This window comes from Colius striatus, chromosome 5 (assembly GCF_028858725.1).
Source record: "Colius striatus isolate bColStr4 chromosome 5, bColStr4.1.hap1, whole genome shotgun sequence".
In the NCBI taxonomy this organism is placed as follows: Eukaryota; Metazoa; Chordata; class Aves; order Coliiformes; family Coliidae; genus Colius; species Colius striatus.
Genome location: NC_084763.1, coordinates 7787050 through 7805437, shown reverse-complemented (window position 1 = coordinate 7805437; position 18388 = coordinate 7787050). Strand labels below are relative to the sequence as shown.

General features: G+C 42.9%; 1 protein-coding gene across 1 annotated transcript in view; it reads left to right on the top strand.

Annotated features, from left to right (window-relative positions):
- TRANK1 (tetratricopeptide repeat and ankyrin repeat containing 1) overlaps positions 1 to 16079 on the top strand; it is a 58948-nt gene extending 42869 nt beyond the window's left edge. Inside the window, exons 19-24 of the mRNA XM_061997515.1 lie at positions 1525 to 1628; positions 3823 to 3955; positions 4791 to 4936; positions 7266 to 10342; positions 13585 to 13686; positions 15285 to 16079. Of these exons, the coding sequence (XP_061853499.1) occupies positions 1525 to 1628; positions 3823 to 3955; positions 4791 to 4936; positions 7266 to 10342; positions 13585 to 13686; positions 15285 to 15424 (3702 nt within the window). The 3' untranslated portion in view covers positions 15425 to 16079. The remainder of the gene's footprint in view (positions 1 to 1524; positions 1629 to 3822; positions 3956 to 4790; positions 4937 to 7265; positions 10343 to 13584; positions 13687 to 15284) is intronic.
- Positions 16080 to 18388: the final 2309 nt, after the last annotated feature.

Sequence of the window (18388 nt, the reverse complement as noted above, 5' to 3'; positions counted from 1 at the left end):
ATGGCAAGTTGAATATGAGTCAGGAGTGTGCCCTGGCAACATAAAGGGCTAAACCATGTCCTGGGATGCACCAAGCACGGCATAGCCAGAGGATTGAGGGAGGGGATTATCCCACTCTATGCTGCACTAGCACAGCCCCACTTGGGGTTGTCTGCAGTTTTGGGTGCCTCAGTGTAAGGAAGATGTCAAACTGTTTGTGTCCAGAAGAAGGTGACCAACATGGCGAAAGGCCTTGAGGACAAGACTTAAAAGGAGCGGCTGAGGTCACTTGGCTTGTTAAGCTTGGAAAAGAGAAGGCTGAGGTGGGACTGCATTGCAGTCTGCAGCTTCCTCAAAGTGGGCAGTGGAGGAGGAAACACTGATCTCCTCTCTTGGGGCCAGTGACAGGACATGAGGAAATGAAATGAAGGTGCACCAGAGGAAGTTCAGATTGGGCACTTGGAAAAGATTCTTCACTAAGAGAGCAGTCGGATCACTGGAACAGGCTCCCCAGGGAGGTGATCATGGTACTGAACCGGTCAGAGTACAAGGAACATCCACGTGACACTTAGTTATATGGTGTCCTTCCAACTTGAGGTATTCTGTGATTCTATAAAATAAAATTTTGGGTACTTTTTTGATCATGAAATAAGGAAAGCTTCCATATTTTGCTGATAGCAACATGTAATTGTTCTGGATGGAACAGAGATACTTATAACAAGGTGAAAACAGAAATAATCAGCTGCCACTGTACAGATGGTCTTTATCTCCCCTTCAGGGAAAAAAAAGCAATTTCCTAAATGGATGGAAAAGTGTTTAGATAAAAGACACAGCTGAAAAAAAATCATCTTGATATCTGACATGTATTAGCTAAATTATCTGCTGTTCTGTTTTCTTTACAATCCTGGTCTTTGCTTATCGCTGCTGCGTTAAGAAGAAATTATCTGGTGACTTTGGCAGTTCTGAGAGTGGCTTGCAATGTGCAATTTCTGAACAGAAGCAAACACTAGATTAATGGATAGAATAAAGAAATAAGGATGTTGCAGAATGAGCGATGTGATAACGAAGCAGACCTTGCTGGGAGCGTGGTAACTCCCGCTGCTTCCCTTCATCTTACGACAGAAGGGGCCTGGTATGGTAAAAGCATGAGTAAATGTTCCATGCTTTTCCTTTTAACTCTGCACACCTTGGTTTTCCTAACTTTTATTAATAGAATTGATGTGGTGGATGCCTGGTGACTTACCAATTAATGGGTTTAGGTTGAAGTTGCATGTGCTGTTTGTTCTACCAGCCTGCCAGGAATTTTGCTTTCCCTACTTCCAAGTGAAACGTTATATAAAATTCTAATTGCAGTAGCCACGTGTGGACTGACTTTCAAGCTTTGCTCTTTATCCCCAAGACACACAGCAACGTTTTACCTTTTCTTTCTTTCTGGCACCTTGCCAGTCTTTCTGTTTTCCATTGCAGTGACTGTAGGGTTAAGGATTGCTTTTGTGTGATAAGCCATGGGCATATGTGTGAATGCTGTGTATGATTTCACCCCAGGTGGCAGCCAAATGTTACCAAAAGGGAGGAGCAACCGAGAAGTCAAAACTGGCCCTGGCACATGATGCTGTTCTCAAAGTGCACTCAAAGAAAGCAAGCCTCAGGTAAGTGTAAATACAGGTGAGCAATGCTGCAATGCTAGACCTCAAGGGTGCATCCAGAGGGAAGACTCCACCCCAGTGTGGGACGGGACTGGAGACATCAGAGAACCATGCAGGCGAGGTGTCTTCTCATCTCTGTGGGTGGCAAAAGAGCTTTAAGAAATTGGAAAATCTAGCACAGCTCAAAACAGGATCTGGGACATTGCTTGCTGTAGGCTGTCCAAACCAAATATGGCCCTTGAAAGGGCTTACTGGTTATGTGAGAGGAAAGCTAAGGGATATACATTACCTCAAGAGGCTTTATATTCTGAGATATAGATAGAAGAGCATATGCCATCTGCAGTGCTCAAATCCAGTTAATCTGACTGCATATTCACTTAACAGAGAAGGAGGAATGATGCTGTACATTGGGGAAGAAAAGCTGCTAAAAAAAAGTGATCTTTGAGGTAAAATTGTCATTGGAGTCAGTCTAAACTAAACAAGCAGAACTAGTTCTGAACTAAAGGGCAGTTTTAAAGGGACAGATTTTGTGATGAGACATGCAGTTCATGATGTCTGCTGGGCAAAATGACTCAAGGGATTCACAGGGAGTAGAGTTTGCAGTTACCTGGAGGCTGAAAAACTGTTTTGGGACTCCTTTCAAATAAGACAGGTCTAGAGTCTTCCCCATGAACTTTTTTCCTAAGTGAATTAACTCCTGTTCATGCTGGGGAGGCTGAAAAGTAGCAGGGATAAGAGAGTGGGTAAGAAGTTATTAGAGCAGAGAAAGCTAGCACTGAAGGGAAAAGATCTGGAGAAACATTATTACTAGAGTTAATGAAGGTTTCACCTTTTTTAGTTTTGTGGTTTATGTTAGTGGCCCTGGCTAGAAGGATACTCAGAAAACTTCCTGATCACAGAGAATTTGTGGTAGGGACTGAAAAAGCTTGTTTTCAGTTGGCTGTAAGCTGGGGTGCTTACCAACTGGATACAATTTGAGAAGAACTTTGGTATATTAGGAATTGCTAAGCTGACAGAACATATGTAATAATGAACCTGTGAAACTGGCATTTTTTTTTTAAGTAGAAGCATTAATACTAGTACAAAGCATAAGTAAGATTCTCATATGCCCTGTATGGTTCTCATCCTCCAAGCTCAAGAATGATGAATTCAAATTCTGTCTGGGAAGAAAACGGACTTGGTGTGATGATACCAGCAAGAGTGGGCCTATTTAATTCAACAGAACAGAAGCTGAGAATTAATTTGGTTGTTGGCTTTAATGGCATTGAGGCTAAACAGCAGAAAGGGAGAATCGCAGAATGGTAGGGACTGAAAGGGACCTTTAGAGATCATCTAGTCCAACCCCCCTGCAGAAGTAGGTCAGCCTAGATCAGGTCACACAGGAATGTGTCCGGGCAGGTCTTGAAGACCTCCAGAGAAGGAGCCTCCACACCCTCCCTGGGCAGCCTGTGCCAGGGCTCCCTCACTGAAACAGGGAAATAGTTTTTCCTTATATTTAGATAGAACTTTTTGGGTTCCAGCTTCATCCCTTGTCCGGTTGCTAGATAACATAGAAAGAAGGGATGCCCCAACCTCCTGACACCCATCATTGGGATATTTGTAATGAGATCTTTCCTCAGTCTTCTCTTCTCCAGACTAAACAGCCCCAGGTCCCACAGGCTTTCCTCATAAGGAAGATGCTCCAGTCCCCTGAAAAACTTGGTGGCCCTGTGCTGGACTCTCCACCAGCACTTCTCTGTCCCCGTTGAACTGAGGAGCCCAGAACTGGACACAGGACTCCAGATGAGGCCTCACCAGGGCAGAGTAGAACGGGAGCAGAACCTCCCTTGACCTGCTGGCCACACTCTTCTTGATGCATCCCAAGATGCCATTGGCCTTCTTGGCCACGAGGGCACATTGCTGGCTCATGGTTAGTGTACTGTCAACCAGAACTCCCAGGTCCCTGTCTGCAGAGAAGCAGCATTCATCTAGAAAATAAAAGATTCAGATTTTTTTTTGTTATAAAAATCTATTTACTGCCAGAAGAGTTGAGTTTCTGGAATGGACCTCTGGACAGAACAGTGTCAGCTCAGAAACTAATTCTAAAGTAATATCCAGGATACATATGAAGAAGAACACATGATGTCAGTGTTGGTTGGATCCTGTGATTCTAAACTAAATTTGAGTATAAGTGGTAATTTTCTCTTACTTTTTACAGGGAAAAAAAGATGGAATATATGACTTTGGCTAAAACTTACTTGGAATGTGGAGAACCAGAGCTATCGCTAAAATGTCTGTTTCAGTCAAAGGAGTTCCGGCTTTGTGCAGAGCTGTGTAAAAAGTTAGGAAAGGTATTTGGTCCTCTCAATTAGCCTCTCTTTGTCAGTTTCACTTTCCTACAGCTTTTTTTTCTTCCCCTTCATATTACTCATAATTCTCTGTGACATGTTAGTAGCTGCAACTAGAACAGCTCTTTAAGCTGGGCCATTCAAGAGGAGGGAGCATTTGTCACCGAATAGCCAGAAGATGAATGAAGATGACAATGATGCAATTATGCAGTCTAGGTTTATTTCTTTGACTTTCCTCAAATGTCACCATCAGTCATTTTTGCTGTTCAGTTGTAAGTCAATTAATGACTGATTTCATGAAACTTCAGCTGTTGCTTCATTCAGTACTCTGATGATACTGAAACATCAATGATTTACAGCTATCTAAATGGAACCTTGAAACTTCCAAGGGTTAAGTAATGTACTAACAATAATTCTCTAAGTGTGTGAAGATACTTAACACTTTTATTTGCAGTGCATTTCCACTAAAAGAATGTAAAGTCATTGTACCCAAATATTTAAAGTTCAAGAAACAAGGTTAGAGTTCTCATTCTGTGTCTGTGTTCTAATTTGTTGATGTGTCTGTGGTGGTTTTTAACAACAGGCAGAGCTGGGTGAATAAAAACATACTCTGGAAATCCCATGTGATACTTTTTAATTTTACATTCTAGTTTTTTGGACACAAATAATTAGAAGTTTTGGTTTTATTGATGGTGACTTTCACAGGTATTTGATTATATTTAGATCCTTCAGTTACATTTTATTAAAGTGTGCCTCTGAGACACCTAGGTGGTGGAATTACCAAATTTATCCTATTCATGTAGTTTTGACTGTTTTACTACTGCCTTCTGCATTGCAGATGAAAGATGCTGCAGTTTACTATCAGAAAAGCCAGTGCTACAAAGAAGCATCTGAATGTTATGAGCAAAGTGGGGAGTTTGATCTGGCAGTTAAAATGTATTGTCAGGAGGAGCTCTACGAAGAAGCGGCAAAGGCAGTTGAAAGGTATGTCTCCCAAGATAGTGTTGGACTGTTATTGTCTTTTCTACTTCCAAATTCAGTGTAATACAGCTGTCTTGCCATAGAGTTTTCACAAGAGTTTTGGCTGGTGACTTTGTTTTGCAGGGAGTTAAATGAACATTGTCAGAATTCTGACTTGGGTAATGATGCCACTGACAAGCTCCGTTTTCCTGGGAATTTCTTCTGGTATATGTTACTACTCATGCCAGTTCTCCTTCAGCCAATCCTCTAAACTGGCTTCTTATGGTAAATATGCCAGAAACATTTAACAGAAGTATTAAATACTTCTCTTTTAAGAATGAAATAGTAATGGATTTAGCCACTTAGTCATTAATTTAAGTAGGAGTATAACTATTAGATGTATGGTGTATGATGCAGCAGTCGTTGTGGCAAAGGAGCTATTTGTCCCTCAAAATCTCTAACTTAAGAGCAAAGAATAGTAACATAAGTGAGCAGATTATTGTTCTCTGAGATCATAGAATCATAGAATGGTAGGGGTTGGAAGGGAGCTTTAGAGATCATCCAGTCCAACGCCACTGCAGAAGCAGGTTCACCTAGATCAGGTCTCACAGGAACGTGTCCAGGCGGGTCTTGAAGACCTCCAAGGAAGGAGCCTCCACAACCCCTCTGGGCAGCCTGTGCCAGGGCTCCCTCACTGAAACAGTGAAATAGTTTTTCCTTGTGTTTAAATGGAACTTTTTGTGTTCCAGCTTCATCCCATCACCCCTTACGGGCAGATGGACTTTTCCATACCATCTCCCCTACGCTGGCTCAGGGAAGCGAAGAACTGCCTCGCACTGTGTTTGATAAAATGATTAAACTGGTATCTTTGACAGAGCTTTGCATCTGGCACCATCCCTGTGATCTCATTAGCCCATTTTTGCATAAACAGTTCATTTATTGGTCACACTTCTCCTTAACACCCAAACTGATCAATGACTTGAAGAATATATGCACCAATTAGAATTCTAGCAAGGCGTACAGTTATTCTCCTTCACTGAAATCCTTTGTGCTATACCTTCAATAATGGCAACTGGCTTTTTTTTAATGATTAAAGCTCGTTTAATATGCAGAGATCGTTTGATCAGAAAGTTCAAGCATTGAAGTCACTTCACCAACCAACGATTTTTTTAAAACGAGCCTCCCCAAAACATTCATGCAAATTAATCAGCAAAGGTACAAAAATCTGCACTCCCACGTTTATCATGAAAAAGATGATAATGAAAGGCTAATGATAATTTACTCACCCATCAGGAAAAAATTACTCATTCTCAGCATGCAGGAGAGAAAACTTTTGCAAGGCTGGCTTAGGGGGTATCTCGATAATTTCACATCAGCCAATAATCATAAAATGGTATAACCAAGTGTTTTAAAGTGCATACTTTAAAGATGCAACCATGTACCGTGCTCAGGCACTCAATAAGCAGTGAAGGGTATGTAGATATGTGATACAATTGAAAGAGTTCTCTAAACTGATGGGTTTATGTAAATTTTACAGGATATTGTCTGTAATGGCCTGTGGAGAATTTACTGAAATTTGCATTGATTTCCTTCTGGCTTCTATTAATGTAAACAACCCTGCCATATCGAGGCTTATTTTAACAAACAGAAGATTGTCACTGGCAAAATGTGATTTAAAAGAATTTGTACAGTGATTTGGCAGCATGGAGAGGGATTCACTAAGGCTGTAAAACCTTGGGATCTTGTTTGTAACAGTAAAGTTTTAATCATGGAATCACAGAGTGGTGGTGTTTGGAAGGGACCTTTAGAGATCATCCAGTGCAACCCCTCTGCAGAAGCAGGGTCACCTAGATCAGGTCACACAGGAACGTGTCCAGGCGGGTCTTGAAGACCTCCAAGGAGGGAGACTCCACACCCTCCCTGGGCAGCCTGTGCCAGGGCTCCCTCACCTCAACAGGGAAATAGTTTCTCCTTATGTTTAAGTGGAACTTTTTGTGTTCCAGCTTCATCCCATTGCTCCTTGTCCTGTTGCTAGATACAATAGAAGAAAGTGCTGCCTCAACCTCCTGACACCCACCATTGAGATATTTGTAAATATTAATGAGGGTCTCCCTCAGTCTCCTCTGCTCCAGACTAAAATGATCTTGCTTCGCCATATGTTGTAACTAAATTCCTTCTGTAGATGGTTTAAGATGATTGTTTTTTGCATGACAGTTGGCCTTTTTGCAGGAAGATCTTCTGGGGGGCAGCTATGTGTTTAATGGTTTGGGGCTTTATAACAATGCGGTGGGGTTTTCTGGTTTTGCCTGCGTTAGTCATCTGTGGTAGTAAGTTGGTATCTCAATCATTTCAGATACGAAGAGATGTTAAACGTGAAAGGACAAGTGGCTTCCAGGCTCTCGTGTACAGCAAATCAGTTGTACTTGGAAGCAGCTGCAAAGTACTTGAGCATGAACAGGAGCGAGGAAATGATGCGAGTCCTCTCGAAGCTCGATATAGAGGATCAGCTGGAGTTTCTGAAGTCTCAGGGCTGCTTGCGCCAAACGGCAGACTTACTGAAGAGGGAAGGGCGGGAGGAAGAAGCTGCCAAGCTGATGAAACAACACGGGTTTGCTCTGGAAGCAGCCAGCCTCACAGCTGTGAAAGAGTTCCGCGCGGCGTGTCTGCTCGCCGCGGCGCGCGCCGGTGTGAGTCGCCGTTCCGAGTCGGAGCTGGCGGACATGGAGGTCATCTTGAGAGAAGCCCTGAGGCTTTGTGAGCAAACGGAGCAGAAGGCTGGCATTGCTGAGGCTGTGTTTCTGCAGGGAGTTCTGAAGGGAGACTTCAAAAAGCTGAGCGACGCGTACTGTCAGTTCCTGTCCCTCAACCACGCAGCTGGCGCGGTGGAAGCTCTCTTTGCGTTGTCCTGCTGCAGCACTCCGAGCTGCGTCCCCGTCCTTTTCATGGCAACACGTGGCTTAATGGCTCTTCTGAGTTTGGTTAGGGGTTTGAAGAAAGCAGCCACCAATGCAGAGAAAGACATGGTGAAGTCGTGCTTTGCCTATTTTGGGATTGTCCCAACAGGCGACAGTTGTCAGGTGTCTCAAAATGAAGCTGAACCCATTCTCAAGTTTTTGTCAGACAAACCAAGTCTAAAAGAGAGGAAGACAAAAGGTGATTTCTCAGTAAGAACAGAGGAGGTGAAGTCAGCTCTGAAGCAGCACTTGCTGAGCAGGTTGTGCTCTATCACCGAGGAGTTACTGAGCAAGCATTACCCTGATATTTGTGTGAAGTACATTGTTGGCTTGAACTGTGAGGGTAAAACCTGTGAGAATTACCACAGGCCCTTGTTGCGCTGTGAAGCAAACACAGTATTACAGTGTAAAATGCATCTGGTGGCAATAAACGGCCTGCTGTTAGAAGCAACACATGCTTTCCCCAAAGAGCTACTGAATCAGTGCAAAAGCTTTGACCTTTTGACTGCTGACAAATACACATGGTGTAAAGCCCTCCTAGAAAGGCTTTTTCCTAACCATTTCCATTTGAGAATACTGTCTGAGAACTCGAAGGCGTGCAAAGAAATACTGGAATTCAGTAACGTGATTTCCAAACCCTACAGAGCAGCACTGAAGGAGTACATTGCCTTTAAGTTTAGGAATGAATGCACTGCAGCCAGAAGAGAATCAACCGACTTGTGGCTGAGTGCCATGCAAGTTTTCATCTTGTCTTCGGGATATCCCGAAGAATTTGAGAAGCTTCTTTTTAAGGAAGAGGATGATTATAACAAAGAGCTAAACTTTGCTTTGTCAAAGGCAAAACACTCCTTGAAGAGTAAAGGCCAAAGTGGGAAGGCCAGAGGAATAGAGGGCAGGCATGGGATGTTGCTACCTGACAAAAACGCCGAGCACGCAGGAAGTACGCACTTGTGCTTCATTCGACTTCTCCAGAATTCCCTTGAGCAATTCTATGTTCATAAGAACCCAGAGAACTGTAAAAGGTTTTTCTTCCGTTTTATGAACGTCCTGGTCAAGAAATGCACGAGGTACTTGATTCCAAGTATAGGAAATACGGTGATGCTGTTGGAATTTCAGTATATTCTCTGTTGCACTGTCCTGATGCGCCTCTGCAAGAACATTACTCTCTGCTTTCCAAAGAGTTACATTGCTCTTCTTCATTACTGGGAGTTTTTGTTCAGAAGCAAGCACCGTAACAAAGAGCTGAAAGACACCTTTTCTATCATACAAGAGTATAGACCAAAGGATGTACACATAGCTGTACAGAATTTCAGATTTCATCTCTGTTACCTAGCAGAAGTTTTGTCTGGAGTTTATGGAAGGTTCAGCGTGCTTCTGGATGCTTTTGAGAATCCTGATCACATAACTTCAGGGGAGGCTGAGCGGACTATAGTGTTAGGCTTAGTGATGCTATTGAATGCTGACCAGGTGCAGAATTGTAAATGCAGATGGCTCTTATGCCAAAACTTCCCTGAAATCAAGGTGATACTGAATTCAATGAGCAAAGAGTTTCCCTCTAAAGTGCCTGAAAGATTGTTGAGGGTTGTGGAACAAGTGAGTGAGGCTACACATCTAAGAGAAATTGCTGCAGGCCTACAAGAGCTGCTGGCAGAGCGGGACGAAGAGCACTTGGTTGACTGTCGATGGAGGTGGGACTCTGCCTACACTCAGGGGCATCCATCCATACGGGGCATCCTGTATGAACCCGTAAACCTTGACAGGTTTATGAGCTCTTTGGATGAGGCAGAATATGTTGATGAGCTAGAAAAGGACCTTGAAAGGGTTCATTACTTAGAGGACCAAAAGGATCCCCTGGAAGTCATTGCACTCAGCAAGCAACAGAAGCAAAAGCAGAAAGCATCTGCTCAACGCCAGCTGCGTCGTGTCTTCTATGTTGTCTCTCTGTGTGTGAAGTGGAAAAGGAAGGCCTGCTCCAAAGCTGAGACTGTTGCAATGGAAGGAGAGGGATTTTTGTCAGAGGTCTTCAAAAAAGCAGATATTGACCAAACCCAGTGTGACCTCTGTGGAGTCAGATTTATCCAGAGCTCTGAGAACTATTTCAGCCAGTCCGAAAGCATGGAGGCAGACACTTCTGAAGCTCTGTCACCAACCGAGATCTGCGGGGAAGAAAAGTCGCCTGCAGAAGGAAATGCAGTTTCTGTGGCCAGCAAGGCTTATGTAGAGCACAGAAACACGGATGAACACAGAAATAATAATGCTGCCTACAAATACTATGCTGACTTTTTCAGAAGAAAGGTTGATCCAGTAATATACGATGGGCTGGGTGTAGTGGAGGCCATCACAGAAGAGACTTACACTCGAGACCATTTAGCGTACAAAGAAGGTCCCAACTTACGCCAGAGGAAAATCAAAGAGAATATTAAGAAGATTTCAGATGCAGTAGAGGAAATCTATGATAAAAAATCCTGGGCTAAAGGTAGGACCTTTTAAACAGTATGTCATTTGTGGACAAACTTCTAGACCTGACAAGGCTCCATTTAAAGATTTTGATGTGATCAAGAGAAAAGATGTTTCCAGGTATTTCAGGTTGCTGAGGAAAAAAGGAACTGAGAGCTTAAATAAAGTACATTCTTGCCTCTTCCAAACACAAAGTAATAACATCAGATAGTACAAGTAAAGTGAACAGTGGTGAATTTTAGTAAAGTGAATTTCAACTATGTCATCAGATGTGTATATTGTCTGAATTTACACAGACTTTCAAGCAGCCTGTTACATTAGACCAGGGAATCTTTACTAGTTTTTCTACTGTTTCCTACTTCATCCTGCCAGCCATAGTAACTTGGATATGCAGCAGGAGAGTGTTAGGTGTACCTGGAATATTTGGTTAGGGTTACCTCTAAGTAGTCTGCCCTTGTATTTTTTCTAGAGCTGAACAAATCTGTGCAATGCCAGGCACTCAAAGGTAACCCTGGTATTATAAAGTCCAGTAAATTGTGGTACTTAGGAGACATGTATTTTGATATTTGATTTTTGGTGGGGTGTTTTTTTCCCTATATACTTAAAATATTGCTCTGTGCTGAGTGGCCAAGGATTGAAATTGTTTGGGTTACTTGCTGTGGGAAAGCGACATCTTCAATCAAAACATTGTTACTGGCTTTAGTTGTAGGAAACCACCAACCCTGACAAATTGTCACTTCACCTGTGATGTCTGACAGTAGTGAAAAAGTCTAATATTTGGTGTGTTCACCAGCTCTTACCAGTTATGTTACATTTGTAACTAAATGTTAGGTTGTGGTCCTCGTGTCAGCTTTATCTTTCCTCCTAGAGGAAAGCTTTTACGTATGGATCAAGTCCATAAAGCTTTGCATATTATTTAGTTGGCTTTCTGCTCAAAGAACCATGATAGTGAGGAATGTGATAGATGTAGTAGGCTTAATTAGGTAATAGCTGACCTTGTTAGGACAATTACTTGATGAGCGTTACCTTGTTCTTCCACTGAGTGCAAATATATTTACAGAAATTATTTGCCTCTGAGATTCATTTATTATTTTTCTGGTAGAGTTGGAAGGGACCTTTAGAGATCATCCAGTCCAACCCCCCTGCTAAAGCAGGTCCACCTACATCACATCACACAGGAATGTGTCCAGGTGGGTTTGGAAACCTCCAGAGAAGGAGCCTCCACACCTTCCCTGGGCAGCCTGTGCCAGGGCTCCCTCACCTCAACAGGGAAAGAGTTTTTCCTTATGTTTAAATAGAACTTTTTGTGTTCCAGCTTCATCCCATCACCCCTTGTCCTGTCACTGGACACTACAGAAAAAAGTTTCACCCACCCTTTAGATATTTGTAAATGTTGATGGGGTCCCGTCTCAGTCTCCTCTTCTCCAGACTAAACAGCCCCAGTTCCTGCAGCCTTTCCTCATAAGGAAGATGCTCCAGTCCCCTGATCATCTTGGTGTCCCTGCGCTGGACTCTCTCCAGCACTTCCCTGTCCCTCTTGAGCTGAGGAGCCCAGAACTGGACACAGGACTCCAGATGAGGCCTCACCAGGGCAGAGTAGAGAGGGAGCAGAACTTCCCTCGACCTGCTGCCCACACTCTTCTTGATGCATCCCAGGCTGCCATTGGCCTTCTTGGCCACGAGGGCACATTGCTGGCTCATGGTTAGTTTATTACCAACCAGCACTCCCAGGTCTCTCTCTGCAGAGCTGCTCTCCAGCAGTTCGACCCCCAGCCTGCACTGGTGCGTGGGGTTGTTCCTTCCCAGCTGCAGGACTCTGCCCTTGTCCTTGTTGAACCTCATGAGGTTCCTCTCTGCCCAACTCTCCAGCCAGTCGAGATCCCGCTGAATGGCAGCACAGCCTCTGGGGAATCAGCCAGTGCTCCCAGTTTTGTGCCATCAGGGAACTTGCTGAGGGTACACTCTGTCCCCTCACCCAGGTCGCTGATGAAGATGTTGAACAAGACTGGCCCCAGAACCGATCCCTGTGGAACTCCACTGGCCACAGGCCTCCAACTCAACACTGTGCCATTGATCACCACCCTCTGGGCTCTGTCATTCAGCCAGCTCTCGATCCACCTCACTGTCCACTCGTCCCAGCCACACTGCTTGAGCTTTCTGATGAGGATGTTATGGGAGACAGTGTCAAAAGCCTTGCTGAAGTCAAGGTAGATGACATCCACTGCTCTCCCCTCGTCTAGCCAGCTGTTTATGCACTCATAGAAGGATATCAGATTGGTCAGACAGGATTGATGAATCCTTGGTGAATCCATGTTGACATTCAGGATGAGTTGTTCCATCCCCTTTCCAGGGATGGAGGTGAGGCTGACCAGCTTGTATTTTCCTGGGTCATTCTCAACGCCCTTTTTGAAGACTGGAGTGACATTGGCCTTTCTCCAGTCCTCAGGCACTTCACCTGTCCTCCATGATTCATCAAAAATGATGGAGAGAGGCTTAGCAATCACATCAGCCAGCTCCCTCAGCACTCTTGGATGCCTCCCATCAGGACCCCTTGACTTACAAGCCTTAAGGTTGGCCAACAAGTCTTTAACCTCTTCCTCTTCCACCCAGGGCAAGTCCTCTGCTGTCCTGGCCGTTCTTACTGGACTGGGCTTCCCGAGGGCTGGCCTTGGTTGTAGAGACTGAAGCAAAGAAGACATTCAGTAGTTGGGCCTTGGAGTAGTAGCTCCAGCCTTCCCCTGCATCCTCTGGCAATGTTCCTATACTCTTCCTAAGAAGCCAGGTCCAGTTTCCACCTCTCAAATGTGGTTTCCATTACTTTTCCCTGACTTGGTAACAAGCACTTTTCAAGTTCTTAATGTTGCAGTTAAGCAGGGCTGTAACATCTCAGGTCCATATTTTACTTCTTTTTTTGTGCAATTTCAGAGGGATAGTGAAAGCCAGGAACTTTAATACCCTAAAATAGTTAAACCAGAATGTTTACAGGAGTTTCAGGTACACCTTAAAAGGGACAGCAGAAGGATGGCAAGCTTCTCTGATAGTGCTACTGATGTTGATTGGAAGAGGCAGTAATACCTACAAGAATCTTCATCCCCAATAGTGAATTTGCCTGCATATGAGATCACTGGTGACCCTGACTTATGGCTTTACAGCATCATCATACCACACAGCTCTGTGTAACTTGGTTTTGTGCTTGGCTTTTAGCTGCTGTCCATCTCTCAGCCAGTGTTCTTACAGGATGTTCATTTTACTCCATTTCAGCTGAAGAAATATTAACCAAACATGCCAACAAATTGGTTGCCACCATTGATGAGGCTCGTCAGTGGCTGAAGAATGTGGACTCTCATAGGATAAGAGAAGAAGGTATGTTTTCAAGTTACACAGGTTTCTGTGCCCTCTTGAGGATACTGTTGGGTAATGGGCTCAGCATCATTTTAGTTTCCTAGTCAGCAGTGTTGTGGATGTTCACTTACCCTCTAGGCAACAAGAAATGGCCACTCTGCAAAACATGAGTTAACCAGGCTTTCCTCAGTGGCTCTTCAAAACAGAGCATAAGCTTCACAGCTAGTTTTGAGGTGGTGAGAACAGACTAAGCCTCGTTCCTCTCTTGGCCCTCAGTGGACCTCAGCCTGCATAAAGCACCTGTATGTTTGTGCACACAGGCACACACAGATGCACACACCAGTGCTTCAAGTGCAGTCTTCAAGAAACTTGGGCAGGGGAGACAGAAGAGAAGCCAACTTCATCTTCACCAGTAAAACAGTGGTGCTTCTCAACTCTGCTGCAGCAGTGCAGTTATGGGCAATGTGGATCCAAGTTCTTGGAAACCACTTTCCTAACTAAACTCATCCTTAGCTTATTTTTAAGAATTCAATGAAAAAAATATTAGATATGGTTGGCTTTCCTTTGTTTTCACTTCTATTTCACTTGGTTTCACATCAGAAGTAACATAGAATCATAGAATGGTTAAGCTTGGGAGGAACAGTCCAATCCCCTGCTAAAGCAGGTTCACCTCAATCACATCACACAGGAAGGTGTCAAGTGGGCTTGGAAACCTTCAGAGAAGGAGACTGCACACTCTCCCTGGGCAGCCTGTGCCAAGGATCCCTCACCCTTACAGGAAGTAAATTCTGCTTTGTGTTTAAGTGGACCTCTTTGTGTTCCATAACCTGTCCTGTCCTGACACTTGACAGTACAGATAAAAGTGTCACCTCACCCTCCTGACATACACCCTTTAGGTAATTGTAAGTGTTGATGAGGTGTCCACCCTCAGCTTTCTCTTCTCCAGGCTAAACAGCCCCAGGTGTTGCACCCTTTCCTCTTAAGAAAGATGTTCCAGCATACACTGATGCAGCCTGTTGCATCACAGACCCCTAAGGACAAGGTTAAGACTTCATTGTACTTACCTGTATGTGTAGGTTTAAGCACATATTTAGGTGGTGGGATTGCACAAATTGCATGAAAAAGCAGCAATGAAGTGATTAGGCTTACAAATTACACTATCTATAAAGCATTAAAGTAACTCTGTTATGGAATATTTGATTGTGATTGAGCCTCGTGTTTCATCTTAGTCCAAGACAGATGCAGTTAGTAAGACTGCACGGGAGTGCTCTCATAGCCTCACAAGCAACATTATAGCCTGTCTTGAACTCAGTAAGAAAATGTATTGCCTGCTGAAACTGAACCTTGAGAGAGGAGAAATGTACTACTTAAAAAAGTCAAAAGCAGTAATAACAGAAACAGATTTTCAGTGTAAAAATTAATTACTAGTGCAGCAAGTGGCTTAGCAGAGCTCTCAGGCATGTTGTCATATTAAGCCAAATGCTTCTTAAACACGATTATACACACGTGAAGGTATACTGCTGACATAAAATATCAATGTCACAGCTTGTCATACTACTAAGAGGCAAAAAGTGTGTTGGGGTTTTCCATTCTGCATTCATTTCTTGTTTTTAATGTAGGTTCTGTGCACGATCGAGACTTGGAAAATGAAGTGGAAGATGAATGCATGGCTTTTGAAGAGCTTGTCTGTAAAAAACTCTCACGAAAAAAAGGAAGGTTTGGGAAACTCAGTAGGAAAAATATGCAGGTGGCTGTTTGATCCTCTTCACATCCTAATTTTAGGACTTAAAAAAATTGGTGAAAAGTAAAAGAGAGAGGTGGGGTCAGAAACTGGAAGCATTTGAAGAAAAAGAGCAGCTCACGCTGTTGGCTTTTATCACTTCTTTTAATTGTGTCAAAATAATTACTTAATGTGGTGGTGATGTGCTTGTTCAAACCTGTGAGAGGACAAATTCCTTTTCAAACCTATGTGGTAGCTTGAAAGTGACGAAAAGCCAAAGAAATGAAAAAGGAAAAGTCATGATGTTTCTGCCTTATCTCAGGGGTGTTCTTTCACTTGGTCTTCTTTTTCATCTTCCTTGTTAATTTCCATCATCGTTCTTCTGAGCTGGAATACTCAGAAAAATAAGATAGTTTCTCTAATTTTAAGAGGTGTTAATGGATGGTTTTAGGTTACTCTTGTAAACTTGTTGTGTCTTGTTGTCTTGTTGTATTTGGAAGTCTTTGAATCTTTGGGTTCTTCTATTTTTATAGGCAAGAACGATGACTTCTAAACAAATCCATATTTTTGACAGTGTACATACTTCTAATTAGATAGATATGAAAGATATAGATTGTCTTCTATTTGATCAAGTTTTGATACAAACTTTTACCTGCACACATTGAAATACAGATAACCTTTCTTTAAAAGAGTATTACACGTTTTAAGTGTTTTTTGAGTCTTAATTGTTAAAAGTCTTTTTGTGATGTATAACAACGTTTTTATAAAACTTGTGTAAGATTTTTACAAATCACCCCATCTTGTCCTGGTTTTTTGAATGCTCTCTGAAAGTTGTATGTGACTGACTGACTGGCTGACTTGAGTGAGGTTTACAAGTTGGAACCAGAGGATCAGTTCATCCTGATCATAGAATCATAGAATGGTAGGGGTTGGAAGGGACCTTTAGAGATCATCCAGTCCAACCGCCCCTGCAGAAGCGGGTTCACCTAGATCAGGTCACATAGGAACATGTCCAGGCGGGTCTTGAAGACCTCCAAGGAAGGAGCCTCCACAACCCCTCTGGGCAGCCTGTGCCAGGGCTCCCTCACCTCACAGTGAAATAGTTTTTCCTTGTGTTTAAATGGAACTTTTCATGTTCCAGCTTCATCCCATTACCCCTTGTCCTTTTGCTAGATATAATAGAAATAAGGGATGTCCCAACCTCCTGACACCCACCCTTTAGATATTTGTAAGTGTTAATAAGGTCTCCCTTCAATCTCCTCTTCTCCAGACTAAACAGCCCCAGTTCGTGCAGCCTTTCCTTGTATGAAAGATGTTCCAGTCTCCTGATCATCTTGGTGGCCCTGTGCTGGACTCTCTCCAGCAGTTCCCTGTCCCTCTTGAGCTGAGGAGCTGATGCTGTTTTACTCTTGGAATGTCCCCAACATACTGCAGTTTCCTTCAGCAGCTTTGAAAATGAAAGCATTTGCATGTTAAATATAATTAGAGTATCCCTTAGTTGAAATACTTGGTCTTGAAAAGGAGGCCACATTGTGTAGTTACCAAGTAGTTTCAACTCAACAAATAACTTCTTGTTATGCTCAGTGTTGTGGAAGTGGGACATTTTATATGGGTAAGAACGAAACGCTGCTGTAGAAGGGAGCAATGTGGGCAGCAGAAATCATTGTCTGTTGCATTGTAATTGCTCTTTTCTGCATTAAGACTATTTTCTAAGTGCTGCTTCTTGAAGAAGCCTTGTTGCTTATGTAAGGGTCTAGAACATAGTTTAAAACCATCCATTGATGAAATGGAATGCCAATCGCTTGCACTGTATAAACATCATGATTAAGAAAGTTGGATAAGTACTGTAACTTCTTTGGCTTGGTTTGCTATAACAATGTGTGTTTTGCATTTGAGATGACTCCAAGAATCTTTCCTGATCAGTTTCTTGGCTTGAGTGTTCACGTTTGTGGCAGAAAGTGCCACCTAAACTTTTTAAGGACAACTACAATTTAGAAATGCTTGCTGGTAACAGTCTAAAAATCTGATCACACTTCCCCTTTCTCTTCATGAGAAACATGAAGCTTTAGAAACATCACTGCAAAACACCAAGTAAAGAAGGAACAAAGAAAGAGACCTAAGAACAGAAGTTCTGTTGCACCAAAAGCTTCCACCTTGGGTACAATTTTATCTTGAGTACATTTGATCCAGGGACCTATAATCTCTGGTATGGTTCCCTGCAGATGACCACTAGTCATTTTCTGGCTTTGAATTGCCACTCTTAGGTGGGACTTATTTCAATAACGTGTGAAATACTGACTGCTAGTCAAAATTAATGGCAATTCAAATTTCAAGGCTCATGGTTTCAGAGCTAGATTTCAGTGTGATGAGAAATCCAGTTGAACCTCAAGTCCAGTATCAGTTCTTAAAGAGATTTTTTTCCCCCCATGGTGATCTGCATAAATAATCATAGACCCTTTCTTTTGCATGGCAATCTCTTCATATGATAACAAGTTATGTGCTGTTCATCCTATTTGAATGTTTTAATTAGCAAAAAGGGGTTGTCCAGATATTGTTTTAGAGGTTTGTTTGATTTGAAACTCTTTATTACTCCAGTGGAAGCTCCAGCATTCTGTCACCAGCTAATGCCTTTGACTCAAAGGGCTTAAGAGCTGTGACAGGTGCCTTGATATGTGTGAGATACATATTGCACTGAAACCTTGGAACCGAGTAGTGGATGCGGGCTGTCAAGCTAATCCACCCACTTCTGCCTGTCTGAGCTGTGTTGAGTTGAAAAGAATATAGAAAAGGCTTGAAAAGCTCAGAAACTGGCAACTTACAATCCCTCTCTCCCTGGCAATACAAAAATGACACCCAAATGAAAAAGAAGAATAAACTATTTACTGTAGTTGGAAGACAGGGGTATGGTGTGAAAAGGTGGCAGTTCTCCAGATTCCAAATTCCTCAAGAAAAAAAGACTCTTGCTTGCTTGAAGCTCTTGGTAATACAAGACTCTGCATGGTA